The 18,918-nt window shown below is 18.0% G+C and overlaps 1 protein-coding gene across 3 annotated transcripts in view; it reads left to right on the top strand.

Moving 5' to 3' along the window:
- The window catches only part of LOC145292872 (integrator complex subunit 12-like), an 85,124-nt gene that overhangs the window by 65,531 nt on the left and 675 nt on the right, over positions 1 to 18,918 (top strand). For 2 of the 3 annotated variants that reach the window (XM_080138984.1, XM_080138985.1), the window contains exon 6: positions 17,353 to 17,517. The exons of the other annotated variant lie outside the window; for it this stretch is intronic. In XM_080138984.1, the coding sequence (XP_079995110.1) occupies positions 17,353 to 17,517 (165 nt within the window). The remainder of the gene's footprint in view (positions 1 to 17,352; positions 17,518 to 18,918) is intronic. 3 annotated transcript variants of the gene reach the window in all.

Raw genomic sequence — 18,918 nt, 5'->3', positions numbered from 1 at the left:
AGAATAATAATAATGATGAGAATAATAATAATTATAATAAAATAATAATAATGATGAGAATAATAATAATTATAATAAAATAATAATAATGATGAGAATAATAATAATTATAATAAAATAATAATAATGATGAGAATAATAATAATTATAATAAAATATTAATAATGATGATGAGAATAATAATAATTATAATAAAATAATAATAATGATGAGAATAATAATAATTATAATAAAATAATAATAATGATGATGAGAATAATAATAATTATAATAAAATAATTATAATGATGAGAATAATAATAATTATAATAAAATAATAATAATGATGAGAATAATTATAATTATAATAAAATAATAATAATGATGAGAATAATAATAATTATAATAAAATAATAATGATGAGAATAATAATAATTATAATAAAATAATAATAATGATGAGAATAATAATAATTATAATAAAATAATAATAATGATGATGAGAATAATAATAATTATAATAAAATAATAATAATGATGAGAATAATAATAATTATAATAAAATAATAATAATGATGAGAATAATACTAATTATAATAAAATAATAATAATGGTGAGAATGATAATAATTATAATTAAATAATAATAATGATGAGAATAATAATAATTATAATAAAATAATAATAATGATGAGAATAATAATAATTATAATAAAATAATAATAATGATGAGAATAATCATAATTATAATAAAATAATAATAATGATGAGAATAATAATAATTATAAATAAATAATAATGATGAGAATAATAATAATTATAATAAAATAATAATAATGATGAGAATAATAATAATTATAATAAAATAATAATGATTATGAGAATAATAATAATTATAATAAAATAATAATAATGATGAGAATAATAATAATTATAATAAAATAATAATAATGATGAGAATAATAATAATTATAATAAAATAATAATAATGATGAGAATAATAATAATTATAATAAAATAATAATAATGATGAGAATGATAATAATTATAATAAAATAATAATAATGATGAGAATAATAATAATTATAATAAAATAATAATAATGATGAGAATAATAATAATTATATAAAAATAATAATAATGATGAGAATAATAATAATTATAATAAAATAATAATAATGATGAGAATAATAATAATTATAATAAAATAATAATAATGATGAGAATAATAATAATAATAATAAAATAATAATAATGATGAGAATAATAATAATTATAATAAAATAATAATAATGATGAGAATGATAATAATTATAATAAAATAATAATAATGATGAGAATAATAATAATTATAAAAAAATAATAATAATGATGAGAATAATAGTAATTATAATAAAATAATAATAATGATGAGAATAATACTAATTATAATAAAATAATAATAATGATGATGAGAATTATAATAATTATAATAAAATAATAATAATGATGAGAATAATAATAATTATAATAAAATAATAATAGTGATGAGAATGATAATAATTATAATAAAATAATAATAATGATGAGAATAATAATAATTATAATAAAATAATAATAATGATGAGAATAATAATAATTATAATAAAATAATAATAATGATGAGAATAATAATAATTATAATAAAATAATAATAATGATGAGAATAATAATAATTATAATAAAATAATAATAATGATGAGAATAATAATAATTATAATAAAATAATCATAATGATGAGAATAATCATAATTATAATAAAATAATAATAATGATGAGAATAATAATAATTATAAATAAATAATAATGATGAGAATAATAATAATTATAATAAAATAATAATAATGATGAGAATAATAATAATAATAAAAAAAAAATAATAATGATGATGAGAATAATAATAATTATAATAAAATAATAATAATGATGAGAATAATAATAATTATAATAAAATAATAATAATGATGAGAATAATAATAATTATAATAAAATAATAATAATGATGAGAATAATAATAATTATAATAAAATAATAATAATGATGAGAATGATAATACTTATAATAAAATAATAATAATGATGAGAATAATAATAATTATAATAAAATAATTATAATGATGAGAATAATAATAATTATATAAAAATAATAATAATGATGAGAATAATAATAATTATAATAAAATAATAATAATGATGAGAATAATAATAATTATAATAAAATAATAATAATGATGAGAATAATAATAATAATAATAAAATAATAATAATGATGAGAATAATAATAATTATAATAAAATAATAATAATGATGAGAATGATAATAATTATAATAAAATAATAATAATGATGAGAATAATAATAATTATAAAAAAATAATAATAATGATGAGAATAATAGTAATTATAATAAAATAATAATAATGATGAGAATAATAATAATTATAATAAAATAATAATAATGATGATGAGAATTATAATAATTATAATAAAATAATAATAATGATGAGAATAATAATAATTATAATAAAATAATAATAATTATGAGAAGAATAATAATTATAATAAAATAATAATAATGATGAGAATAATAATAATTATAATAAAATAATAATAATGATGAGAATAATAATAATTATAATAAAATAATAATAATGATGAGAATAATCATAATTATAATAAAATAATAATAATGATTAGAATAATAATAATTATAATAAAATAATAATAATGATGAGAATAATAATAATTGTAATAAAATATTGATAATGATGAGAATAATAATAATTATAATAAAATAATAATAATGATGATGAGAATAATAATAATTATAATAAAATAATAATAATGATGAGAATAATAATAATTATAATAAAATAATAGTAATGATGAGAATAATAATAATTATAATAAAATAATAATAATGATGAGAATAATAATAATTATAATAAAATAATAATAATGATGAGAATAATAATAATTATATAAAACTAATAATAATGATGAGAATAATAATAATTATAATAAAATAATAATAATGATGAGAATAATAATAATAATAATAAAATAATAATAATGATGAGAATAATAATAATTATAAAATAATAATAATGATGAGAATAATAATAATTATAATAAAATAATAATAATGATGAGAATGATAATAATTATAATAAAATAATAATAATGATGAGAATAATAATAATTATAAAAAAATAATAATAATGATGAGAATAATATTAATTATAATAAAATAATAATAATGATGAGAATAATAATAATTATAATAAAATAATAATAATGATGATGAGAATTATAATAATTATAATAAAATAATAATAATGATGAGAATAATAATAATTATAATAAAATAATAATAATTATGAGAAGAATAATAATTATAATAAAATAATAATAATGATGAGAATAATAATAATTATAATAAAATAATAATAATGATGAGAATAATAATAATTATAATAAAATAATAATAATTATGAGAATAATCATAATTATAATAAAATAATAATAATGATGAGAATAATAATAATAATTATAATAAAATAATAATAATGATGAGAATAATAATAATTATAATAAAATAATAATAATGATGGGAATAATAATAATTATAATAAAATAATAATAATGATGAGAATAATAATAATTATAATAAAATAATAATAATGATGAGAATAATAATAATTATAATAAAATAATAATAATGATGAGAATAATAATAATTATAATAAAATAATAATAATGATGAGAATGATAATAATTATAATAAAATAATAATAATGATGAGAATAATAATAATTATAATAAAATAATAATAATGATGATGAGAATAATAATAATTATAATAAAATAATAATAATGATAAGAAAAATAATAATAATGATGATGAGAATAATAATAATTATAATAAAATAATAATAACGATGAGAATAATAATAATTATAATAAAATAATAATAATGATGAGAATAATAATAATTATAATAAAATAATAATAATGATGAGAATAATAATAATTATAATAAAATAATAATAATGATGATGAGAATAATAATAATTATAATAAAATAATAATAATGATGAGAATAATAATAATTATAATAAAATAATAATAATGATGAGAATAATAATAATTATAATAAAATAATAATGATGATGAGAATAATAATAATTATAATAAAATAATAATAATGATGAGAATAATAATAATTATAATAAAATAATAATAATAATGATGATGAGAATAATAATAATTATATAAAAATAATAATAATTATGAGAATAATAATAATTATAATAAAATAATAATAATGATGAGAATAATAATAATTATAATAAAATAATAATAATGATGAGAATAATAATAATAATAATAATAAAATAATAATAATGATGAGAATAATAATAATTATAATAAAATAATAATAATGATGAGAATGATAATAATTATAATAAAATAATAATAATGATGAGAATAATAATAATTATAAAAAAATAATAATAATGATGAGAATAATAGTAATTATAATAAAATAATAATAATGATGAGAATAATAATAATTATAATAAAATAATAATGATGATGAGAATTATAATAATTATAATAAAATAATAATAATGATGAGAATAATAATAATTATAATAAAATAATAATAATTATGAGAAGAATAATAAATATAATAAAATAATAATAATGATGAGAATAATAATAATTATAATAAAATAATAATAATGATGAGAATAATAATAATTATAATAAAATAATAATAATGATGAGAATAATCATAATTATAATAAAATAATAATAATGATTAGAATAATAATAATTATAATAAAATAATAATAATGATGAGAATAATAATAATTGTAATAAAATATTGATAATGATGAGAATAATAATAATTATAATAAAATAATAATGATGATGAGAATAATAATAATTATAATAAAATAATAATAATGATGAGAATAATAATAATTATAATTAAATAATAGTAATGATGAGAATAATAATAATTATAATAAAATAATAATAATGATGAGAATAATAATAATTATAATAAAATAATAATAATGATGAGAATAATAATAATTATATAAAAATAATAATAATGATGAGAATAATAATAATTAGAATAAAATAATAATAATGATGAGAATAATAATAATAATAATAAAATAATAATAATGATGAGAATAATAATAATAATAATAAAATAATAATAATGATGAGAATAATAATAATTATAATAAAATAATAATAATGATGAGAATGATAATAATTATAATAAAATAATAATAATGATGAGAATAATAATAATTATAAAAAAATAATAATAATGATGAGAATAATATTAATTATAATAAAATAATAATAATGATGAGAATAATAATAATTATAATAAAATAATAATAATGATGATGAGAATTATAATAATTATAATAAAATAATAATAATGATGAGAATAATAATAATTATAATAAAATAATAATAATTATGAGAAGAATAATAATTATAATAAAATAATAATAATGATGAGAATAATAATAATTATAATAAAATAATAATAATGATGAGAATAATAATAATTATAATAAAATAATAATAATTATGAGAATAATCATAATTATAATAAAATAATAATAATGATTAGAATAATAATAATTATAATAAAATAATAATAATGATGAGAATAATAATAATTGTAATAAAATATTGATAATGATGAGAATAATAATAATTATAATAAAATAATAATAATGATGATGAGAATAATAATAATTATAATAAAATAATAATAATGATGAGAATAATAATAATTATAATAAAATAATAATAATGATGAGAATAATAATAATAATTATAATAAAATGATAATAATGATGAGAATAATAATAATTATAATAAAATAATAATAATGATGGGAATAATAATAATTATAATAAAATAATAATAATGATGAGAATAATAATAATTATAATAAAATAATAATAATGATGTGAATAATAATAATTATAATAAAATAATAATAATGATGAGAATAATAATAATTATAATAAAATAATAATAATGATGAGAATGATAATAATTATAATAAAATAATAATAATGATGAGAATAATAATAATTATAATAAAATAATAATAATGATGATGAGAATAATAATAATTATAATAAAATAATAATAATGATAAGAAAAATAATAATAATGATGATGAGAATAATAATAATTATAATAAAATAATAATAACGATGAGAATAATAATAATTATAATAAAATAATAATAATGATGAGAATAATAATAATTATAATAAAATAATAATAATGATGAGAATAATAATAATTATAATAAAATAATAATAATGATGATGAGAATAATAATAATTATAATAAAATAATAATAATGATGAGAATAATAATAATTATAATAAAATAATAATAATGATGAGAATAATAATAATTATAATAAAATAATAATGATGATGAGAATAATAATAATTATAATAAAATAATAATAATGATGAGAATAATAATAATTATAATAAAATAATAATAATAATGATGATGAGAATAATAATAATTATATAAAAATAATAATAATGATGAGAATAATAATAATTATAATAAAATAATAATGATGAGAATAATAATAATTATAATAAAATAATAATAATGATGAGAATAATAATAATTATAATAAAATAATAATAATGATGAGAATAATAATAATTATAATAAAATAATAATAATTATGAGAATAATAATAATTATAATAAAATAATAATAATGATGAGAATAATAATAATTATAATAAAATAATAATAATGATGATGAGAATAATAATAATTATAATAAAATAATAATAATGATGAGAATGATAATAATTATAATAAAATAATAATAATAATGATGAGAATAATAATAATTATAATAAAATAATAATAATAATGATGAGAATAATAATAATTATAATAAAATAATAATAATGATGAGAATAATAATAATTATAATAAAATAATAATAATGATGAGAATAATAATAATTATAATAAAATAATAATAATGGTGAGAATGATAATAATTATAATAAAATAATAATAATGATGAGAATAATAATAATCATAATAAAATAATAATGAGAATAATAATAATTATAATAAAATAATAATAATGATGAGAATAATAATAATTATAATAAAATAATAATAATGATGAGAATAATAATAATTATAATAAAATAATAATAATGATGAGAATAATAATAATTATAATAAAATAATAATAATGATGAGAATAATAATAATTATAATAAAATAATAATAATGATGATGAGAATAATAATAATTATAATAAAATAATAATAATGATGAGAATAATAATAATTATAATAAAAAAATAATAATGATGAGAATAATAATAATTATAATAAAATAATAATAATGATGAGAATAATAATAATTATAATAAAATAATAATAATGATGAGAATAATAATAATTATAATAAAATAATAATAATGATGATGAGAATAATAATAATTATAATAAAATAATAATAATGATGAGAATAATAATAATTATAATAAAATAATAATAATGATGATGAGAATAATAATAATTATAATAAAATAATAATAATGATGAGAATAATAATAATTATAATAAAATAATAATAATGATGAGAATAATAATAATTATAATAAAATAATAATAATGATGATGAGAATAATAATAATTATAATAAAATTATAATAATGATGAGAATTATAATAATTATAATAAAATAATAATAATTATGAGAATAATAATAATTATAATAAAATTATAATAATGATGAGAATAATAATAATTATAATAAAATAATAATAATGATGAGAATAATAATAATTATAATAAAATAATAATGATGATGAGAATAATAATAATTATAATAAAATAATAATAATGATGAGAATAATAATAATTATAATAAAATAATAATGATGATGAGAATAATAATAATTATAATAAAATAATAATAATGATGAGAATAATAATAATTATAATAAAATAATAATAATAATGATGATGAGAATAATAATAATTATATAAAAATAATAATAATGATGAGAATAATAATAATTATAATAAAATAATAATGATGAGAATAATAATAATTATAATAAAATAATAATAATGATGAGAATAATAATAATTATAATAAAATAATAATAATGATGAGAATAATAATAATTATAATAAAATAATAATAATGATGATGAGAATAATAATAATTATAATAAAATAATAATAATAATGATGAGAATAATAATAATTATAATAAAATAATAATAATAATGATGAGAATAATAATAATTATAATAAAATAATAATAATAATGATGAGAATAATAATAATTATAATAAAATAATAATAATGATGAGAATAATAATAATTATAATAATAATGATGAGAATAATAATAATTATAATAAAATAATAATAATGGTGAGAATGATAATAATTATAATAAAATAATAATAATGATGAGAATAATAATAATCATAATAAAATAATAATGAGAATAATAATAATTATAATAAAATAATAATAATGATGAGAATAATAATAATTATAATAAAATAATAATAATGATGAGAATAATAATAATTATAATAAAATAATAATAATGATGAGAATAATTATAATTATAATAAAATAATAATAATGATGAGAATAATAATAATTATTATAAAATAATAATAATGATGAGAATAATAATAATTATAATAAAATAATAATAATGATGAGAATAATAATAATTATAATAAAATAATAATAATGATGAGAATAATAATAATTATAATAAAATAATAATAATGATGAGAATAATAATAATTATAATAAAATAATAATAATGATGAGAATAATAATAATTATAATAAAATAATAATAATGATGAGAATAATAATAATTATAATAAAATAATAATAATGATGAGAATAATAATAATTATAATAAAATAATAATAATGATGAGAATAATAATAATTATAATAAAATAATAATAATGATGAGAATAATAATAATTATAATAAAATAATAATAATGATGAGAATAATAATGATTATAATAAAATAATAATAATGATGAGAATAATAATAATTATAATAAAATAATAATAATGATGAGAATAATAATAATTATAATAAAATAATAATAATGATGAGAATAATAATAATTATAATAAAATAATAATAATGATGAGAATAATAATAATTATAATAAAATAATAATAATGATGAGAATAATAATAATTATAATAAAATAATAATAATGATGAGAATAATTATAATTATAATAAAATAATAATAATGATGAGAATAATAATAATTATAATAAAATAATAATAATGATGAGAATAATAATAATTATAATAAAATAATAATAATGAGGAGAATAATAATAATTATAATAAAATAATAATAATGATGAGAATAATAATAATTATAATAAAATAATAATAATGATGAGAATAATAATAATTATAATAAAATAATAATAATGATGAGAATAATAATAATTATAATAAAATAATAATAATGATGAGAATAATAATAATTATAATAAAATAATAATAATGATGAGAATAATAATAATTATAATAAAATAATAATAATGATGAGAATAATAATAATTATAATAAAATAATAATAATGATGAGAATGATAATAATTATAATAAAATAATAATAATGATGAGAATAATAATAATTATAATAAAATTATAATAATGATGAGAATAATAATAATAATAATTATAATAAAATAATAATAATGATGAGAATAATAATAATTATAATAAAATAATAATAATGATGAGAATAATAATAATTATAATAAAATAATAATAATGATGAGAATAATAATAATTATAATAAAATAATAATAATGATGAGAATAATAATAATTATAATAAAATAATAATAATGATGAGAATAATAATAATTATAATAAAATAATAATAATGATGAGAATAATAATAATTATAATAAAATAATAATAATGATGAGAATAATAATAATTATAATAAAATAATAATAATGATGAGAATAATAATAATTATAATAAAATAATAATAATGATGAGAATAATAATAATTATAATAATAATAATAATGATGAGAATAATAATAATTATAATAAAATAATAATAATGATGAGAATAATAATAATTATAATATAATAATAATAATGATGAGAATAATAATAATTATAATAAAATAATAATAATGATGAGAATAATAATAATTATAATAAAATAATAATAATGATGAGAATAATAATAATTATAATATAATAATAATGATGAGAATAATAATAATTATAATAAAATAATAATAATGATGAGAATGATAATAATTATAATAAAATAATAATAATGATGAGAATAATAATAATTATAATAAAATTATAATAATGATGAGAATAATAATAATAATAATTATAATAAAATAATAATAATGATGAGAATAATAATAATTATAATAAAATAATAATAATGATGAGAATGATAATAATTATAATAAAATAATAATAATGATGAGAATAATAATAATTATAATAAAATTATAATAATGATGAGAATAATAATAATAATAATTATAATAAAATAATAATAATGATGAGAATAATAATAATTATAATAAAATAATAATAATGATGAGAATAATAATAATAATAATTATAATAAAATAATAATAATGATGAGAATAATAATAATTATAATAAAATAATAATAATGATGAGAATAATAATAATTATAATAAAATAATAATAATGATGAGAATAATAATAATTATAATAAAATAATAATAATGATGAGAATAATAATAATTATAATAAAATAATAATAATGATGAGAATAATAATAATTATAATAAAATAATAATAATGATGAGAATAATAATAATTATAATAAAATAATAATAATGATGAGAATAATAATAATTATAATAATAATAATAATGATGAGAATAATAATAATTATAATAAAATAATAATAATGATGAGAATAATAATAATTATAATAAAATTATAATAATGATGAGAATAATAATAATAATAATTATAATAAAATAATAATAATGATGAGAATGATAATAATTATAATAAAATAATAATAATGATGAGAATAATAATAATTATAATAAAATTATAATAATGATGAGAATAATAATAATAATAATTATAATAATAATAATAATGATGAGAATAATAATAATTATAATAAAATAATAATAATGATGAGAATAATAATAATTATAATAAAATAATAATAATGATGATAATAATAATAATTATAATAAAATAATAATAATGATGAGAATAATAATAATTATAATAAAATAATAATAATGATGAGAATAATAATAATTATAATAAAATAATAATAATGATGAGAATAATAATAATTATAATAATAATAATAATGATGAGAATAATAATAATTATAATAAAATAATAATAATGATGAGAATAATAATAATTATAATAAAATTATAATAATGATGAGAATAATAATAATAATAATTATAATAAAATAATAATAATGATGAGAATGATAATAATTATAATAAAATAATAATAATGATGAGAATAATAATAATTATAATAAAATTATAATAATGATGAGAATAATAATAATAATAATTATAATAATAATAATAATGATGAGAATAATAATAATTATAATAAAATAATAATAATGATGAGAATAATAATAATTATAATAAAATAATAATAATGATGATAATAATAATTATAATAAAATAATAATAATGATGAGAATAATAATAATTATAATAAAATAATAATAATGATGAGAATAATAATTATAATAAAATAATAATAATTATAATAAAATAATAATAATGATGAGAATAATAATAATAACAACCCTTTAATGCCTAGAAAAAAATGACCTAAATGTGTACACCTCCAGTATCCAACAACCAGGCGGTCACATGCACGGCAACCAAAAAGATGGAACTGCTTGCCTGGCGATTCGTCTCCAACTCCATCTTAAAACCAACAAATAACTCCCTCCCAAATTTCCTTATGCGGACTGAAGCCACACTAGCTGATATAAAAATCACCTCTTCTCATGTTCGTGATATCATGAAAATCTAAACACCTCCAAGGTATGTGGGCCTGATCTTACCCCTGCTATACTAATTAAGAAATCCTCAACTGGGCTAATCCTCATACTTTCCAAGCTCTACAATAAATGCCTTGCTGAATCTTGCTTCCCTAATAGCTGAAAGATGGCCTCTGTGGTACCAGTGTACAAGAATTCTGGTGAAAGGACTCACCCTCTCAATCATCGGCCTATCAGTCTCCTCCCCCTCTTCGCTAAAATCTTTGAAACCTTAATTAATCAAGCACTAGTCCACCACCTCGCAAAAGCAAATCTCTGCGACAAACAGTATGGATTTAGGCAATGTCATTCTACTGCAGATATTTTAACAGTCATCTCTGAACCATGTACACAAAGCTGTATCCCTTGATATATCCAAGGCCTTTGACAAAGTTTGGCATAAAGGGCTGCTAATGAAAATTAAATCGTACGGTATAACCGGACATATACTAAATATAATTAGATCCTTCTTAGACAATAGGATCATCCAGGTTGCCATTGATAGATGTACATCCAAGTAGTATAACATTAATGTGGGAGTGCCTCAGGGATTAATCCTTGGACCACTATTATTCCTGATATTCATAAATTACCTCCCTGATAATATTGTGTCAAAGATTGGGTATATTTGCTGATGATACAACGCTCTATGACATGTATGAGGGAAAAACAGATATACATAAGTCTAAGACAATGGTAGAATTGTTAGAAAATGACCTCCAGACTATAGTAGAATGGGTCCACAAATCGATGGTAACATTTAATGCCAGTAAGTTGCCCTCTTTTAACAATTACAAGACACCTCTCCAACCACCAATATCCATGACAAATAACACTCTACTTGAGAATTCTTCCTTCAAACTCCTTGGCACAAAATTCATGTGAGCAATATGAACTGGAACAAATACATTGCAAAGGCTGCTGCAAAGAAGGTAGATTCCCTCTATCGAGCTAGAAAACTACTCACACTTGAGAGTATCCTGTACATCTTCAAGGCCACCATTCGCATACCATGCATGGAGCATTGTTACCACATCTGAGCTGGTGCATCTACCATTAGTCTCTCCCTCTTGGATAGGGTCCAAAAAAGAGTTTTGAATCTAATAGGTGCCACTTTCTCAACTAAGCTCCAACCTCTGTCCCATCGCCACAATGTTGCATCTCTGTGCTTGTTTTACAAGTATTTTAATGGAATGTGCTCTGATGAACTTGTTACACTTGTGCTCTCTCGACGTACATATCCCCGACAAACCCGCTTAGCAACAAAATCTCACCCCTTCATTGTTGAGGTCCCTAAATGCCAGAAAGCTCTCTACTCGAATAGTTTCTTCCCTTGAACAGCTAGACTTTGGAATTCCCTTCCTGCTACCTGCTGACCTTGCTGTACTGATATGCAGAAGTTTAAATGTAATGTAAACCAACATCTTGTTAATCTTTTCTAGGCATAGTCCCAAATAGTATCCCTTTACGTCCAAGTGGCAATATGCCTTGGTAGGTGTAAACGTGAATCAAAAAAACAAAACAAAAAACTCAATTTCTTAAAGCGGTCCAACACATGCCAACATGTAAGATGGATATAAAACCAGATATGATGCAGATTCTATTTCAACTGACCTATGGTTGGTTTTATATGGGTTGGTTTCCACATTCAAGAGTTTTTCTTAATATTTTAGCTGTTTTCATTATTGCTGTGTGTTGCATGGTTTTATTATTGCTTTTGTTTTTGTTCTTAAAATTATTATGTTTTGTTTTTTTGTGCATGTTTTGTGATGCCTAATAATCATTTGGAACTTTTTTTTTTATTCATTGTCAGTTGAATTATTTTGTTTTTGATGATTGGATTTCTTAATTTTTTTTCTGCGTTTTAATCAATCAGTTTTCATAATTTAATTTTGTAAAGGTTTTCGCTGGACATTTACCAACTGAAATGAATGACATTTCTAAAAAAGAATTTACACTAATTTATTCTTCGTCATGAACCATAAAAACACGGTAACCCACACCTCTGACTCCCTGTTTCCCCAACTGTACGAACATACAGAAATTTAAATGTAATGTGAAGAAACATCATGCTGCACAACCCTCCACTTAAGTGCCCACAATAACCCCTTATGTCTCAGAGGCGATATACCTTGTTTAGGGTAAAAAAAAAAGTAAAAAAGAAAGCATAATTTATAATATTATAGATTTCTCCATCTCTCCTGAATAATACAGCTTGTCTAGTTTAATTGAATAGAGCTATCACAGCTAAAATCTGAACAATACCGAAAGAAGGATTATGTAAGAGTTCTGAAGAATTTTGCGCATCGTATCTAGGTGTATCTATAATCGAATGGTGATTGAAGAACAAGACTGTTGGACATTGATGACTAAAACTTGGTGGGCAAGTCAGACATAAACTGAAGTGTATTTGTACCAAATATGATTGGATTATAATTTTTATTATTGATTCCATGTATTCATGCATCAGTGTTATCTTGCCAAACCGATGACAATTTTGTTAGCTGTAATAAAAAGTCATATGAGATGTTTCTCACATTATTCAATTAATTCAACTCAAGATCTTAGAAGATTAATGATTTATTCACCATGATCGTCCAGTAAGTTGTAAGGTCACTGGGGTAGGGTGAGAAAAGGAGAAAAAGACTTCAGTTTTTAAGCACATGGCTTTAATTATTATTGCCCACCTTGGTGAGAACTCTAACGATTAGACAATGGTTGGTTGACAAAAATGTTAAACATGAATTACTTCAATAAAATACAAATTCTTATTCTGTTCATGTTTGATTTTTATTAAACATGCTTACTGTTGTATCATGTTGAAATATTGATTTCTGTTGAATTACTGAAGTTAAGCAACATAAAGTCTGGTCAGTCCTTAGATGGATGACCGTTTTGGAATACTGGATGCTGTAAGTGGTTTTAAAGTTACCCTTGGGCAAGGTTTGATTTCTATCCCATCCCTAACTATAGATAAAATAGTAGAGCAGTCTAGACTCACTTCTTTGGTTCAGGAGGACAAATGAACCATAATACTGGACTTTTTTATTTTACTTTATTAAGCAGTAGAAATTAAAGGTTTCAAAATTCATTAAAAATTTTAAAGAGATATGATATAAAACGCATCAGCTATTTTTAATGTTTTAATCATAGATTGATGCGCACCTTTACTGTTGTGACATTTACAAGGGCCGTTCCAAAAGTAATACTTCCTATTTTTTATTCTATCTGAATGGATCAAAAAAGTCGCAAATCATATTGTTATGATGACTGAACTTATATGCATTCATGACCTGAAAGCTTCATCTCTCTATTGCAGATATTGATGGTGTGAGTGACTAAGAAATGAACCCCTGCCATGGACATGTGTCAGAAACAGAAATGTGTCATTGAATTTCTGGCAAAAGTGCATTTTGACAATGGTGGTGATTATCTAGAAAAATAAATTCTGGAGCACAAAAGATCGCTTGTTTTAATGGTACCACTCCCGTCTTTGTAGCTCTTCAACTTTTTGAGTAAAAAAAAATAGGAGGCTTTATTTTTGGAATAACCCTCATACAGGCATTTTTTAAACCTTTTAATAATGCTGTATAGCAACCAAACTCTGGGGACTCTTCACGTTGGCAGTTATTTGTATAATACAATTTTTGGCAATTAACAGTTCAATATTTATAACTCAAAATCATACTGTGTTCTTTGTTGCTTGTTGTCATGCATCGGTGCTGTTCTGCTCTCAAGTGATGACACTGCAACTGCAATGTGAATCAATTTCAGCACATGATATTAATTATGTTAATTACAAAATCTTTTTGAAGAGGAATTCATTTATTCAATTTGTTACATTGCTGCAAAGTCATGGGGCAGGGGAGGGGGAGATGGAAAGAAGAAAACATATATATATATACATATATATATATATATATATATATATAGATATGTAAGCCCATGGTTTAGATATGTTCACATCTGGTTAGTGTATTTTAGTGGTGACTTGGTTGTTTTCTTTTATGGCATATCAACCCTTTTCCAGTAATTTAATATAATTGATAATTTTGGAAAAACTGTTTTTATATTTAAGTTGTTTCTATCTTCAAATATTTCTTCATGGTGTTTGGTTTGGTTGTTTTGTTTTACAGCATATCAACCCTTTACCTTTTCAGGTTCAGATATTTCGGTAAAAGTTTTTATGCTTCAAGTTATTTATATCTTCAAATATTTATTCATGGAGTTTGGTTTGGTTGTTTTGTAGAATGTGATTGAGTTTTGCAAAGAAAAAAAAGGAAAAAACGATAACATCTATTTTTGGCGCATTTAAGTCAGGAAGCTAATATTTTCAAAGAGCATTATCTACTAGCACCAAATAGCACATTTTAGGATCCGTTTTTTCGGTCCAAAGTTTCTATGCCAACTCACAACTTCATATTTTCAAACCAATCATCCAATGTTACTTCCACCAGTTTGTAGTTTCCAAACAGGATCGCTTTACTTGAAAGGTCAACAGATAGACCTTGTTGACCCCTTTGTCCCTAATACATCCTGTTTATAACTTATGTTGTTAATTTCTCCTGATGAGTATTTTTCAACAAAATAAACTCTAGCTGATGTAATCATAAATACCCAACAATAATAGATAAAAAAAAACGATTGAGATGTGTTTATGAGAGATGTGAGACCTTTACCTCTGCTTTATTGTAAATTAGAAATTTTGTTTTTTTTTAATTCAGAAAAGGCGATTTTTTAAAATTATTTTGTTTAGGTATTTTTTTTTTTTTAGCGAAGACTATTTTCTGCCAAATTGCTAGAGGTTTATGTCCTGTTTTTTTCGCTCCTCTTATCTCCGATTGAGAAGTAGTGGGGGATAACTTCACAGGTTGTGCAATTATCTCGATTTCAGTTTTTATTTACCAACTCTTAGGCTTAGTTTACTATCGCAACACTTCAAAAGTAAGAATTAAAGTTTAAAAGGCAAAACAGACAAATATGTTGGTGCGTTTGTGATCCTAAACCAAAGAAAAACATTTTCAAGCTCATCTGTCGTATCAAGAAATCAAAATTATACGATTATTGTTTTTTTTTTTTTATTTCTGAGAGCAAAAAGATGGCAGTCTGTTGAAACACAGATAGAAAAATCTGAGCTACTGAGCGTTTTCTCTCTTCAATCTTTGTTTCAGGCCACGAAAGCCACTAAACCAATCAAGTCGTCGTCAACAGAGAATAGTAAGTCATCTTCTCTCTCGTCGTCGTCGTCATCATCATCATCATCATCGTCAGGTGGAAGCAAATCAAGTCGTTCTGACTCTTTAGATATTTTCCCTTTCCGTCGGACGGAAGCCAAAGTAAGTAACACAAATCTTTTCCATTTGAAACAACAGAATTTGCTGGATCTCAATAAACAGACAATATATGCATGTATTTTTATTCTTTTGTTAATTTTTTTTCTCTTTTTCTACCTAATTGTCATAATTGTGTGTATCTACTAACTCTGCCTTCTCCTCCTCCTACCAAGTTACTAATTAATAATAATGAAACTTTTTTCTTTTGTTTTTATTACAGTTTTGTGAGGTTAAATATTTTATCTTTATTTGCTTTTGTTTAAATGTAAAATCTTTTTTTATTAATCTGGTCAAATTAGATTTTTTTTGTATGGAAATCGCTCCAGACAAAGCATAAAGTCATTTGATGTAAGAAATATAACAGAGAAGAAAGTAGAATAATAAAGAGGAGAGGAAGTTAGAATCATTTCTAAACAAGGTAGTCTTTTAACTTCTACCATCTTTGGCAACAATTCAATGGCCAATAAAGATCAAGATCTTGCAGATTCTTTCTCCCCCAACCTGGAGTGTGTAGTGCAATGGGGTAAAAAAAATGGTTTATTTTATCCTAAAATGAACTTAAAATTACAATATTAGTATTATGCAGGTTGGTTTGCTTTACTTTTTTTTTTCATAATCTTGTCAAGCTGTCTTGTTAATATATATAATATACACTGCTTCCTGGCTGACTATAACACGGTTGTCTTCAAAACTAATGTAAATAAATTCCTAATGAGTTGTACACTTAGATAATCTAGCCCTACCCAAACTCCACCATTTTGTCTCACCATTTACCTAACACTTAACCCTTATTTTTGAATGGCCTCTGGCCCTTGATAAGTGATGACCAACCAAGTAAAAAAACGAACAAAAATAATGGTGATAAATGAAGTTGCCAAATCATCTGACATAAAACAGAAACATTAGCAAAAATAATGATGGAAACACCCATCCACTCCAGAGATCCCTCCAGGGACACAATATCCATGCACTCCACGACACTTGCAATATTCTGATAGTAGTAGTAATAGAAGTAGTTTCTCCATCAGCATTCGCTAAAGAATGCTGATGGAGAAACTACTTCTGAGTTTAGTCTCTTGTACGATCATCCAGGAAATGCTGTTCAAAAAAAGCACTATTATTTCATCCTCTCCCAAGGATAATTAACTACCTTCATAATATGTCAGTTATCAGACAAAACTAGCCTGAAAGAAACTCCACAACCAACAATCAATCCCCAGAACTCTAAACAAATCAGTCAATTTGTTTATTTCAAAACTATAAGATAGTAGCTCTGGTTGATCTATAGATTCTACTATTGAACTAATTAGATACTTACAGTATTTCTAAATATATACTGATCTAAATCTACTTTCACTTTTCATTGTATATTTAGGGTGGCAGTATTTATTTAACTGTCCATTT

The sequence above is a fragment of the Euprymna scolopes genome, chromosome 14 (genome assembly GCF_053919585.1).
Source record: "Euprymna scolopes isolate OS-2025 chromosome 14, ASM5391958v1, whole genome shotgun sequence".
Classification (NCBI taxonomy): domain Eukaryota; kingdom Metazoa; phylum Mollusca; class Cephalopoda; order Sepiida; family Sepiolidae; genus Euprymna; species Euprymna scolopes.
This window is presented reverse-complemented; position numbering and strand designations above follow the sequence as displayed.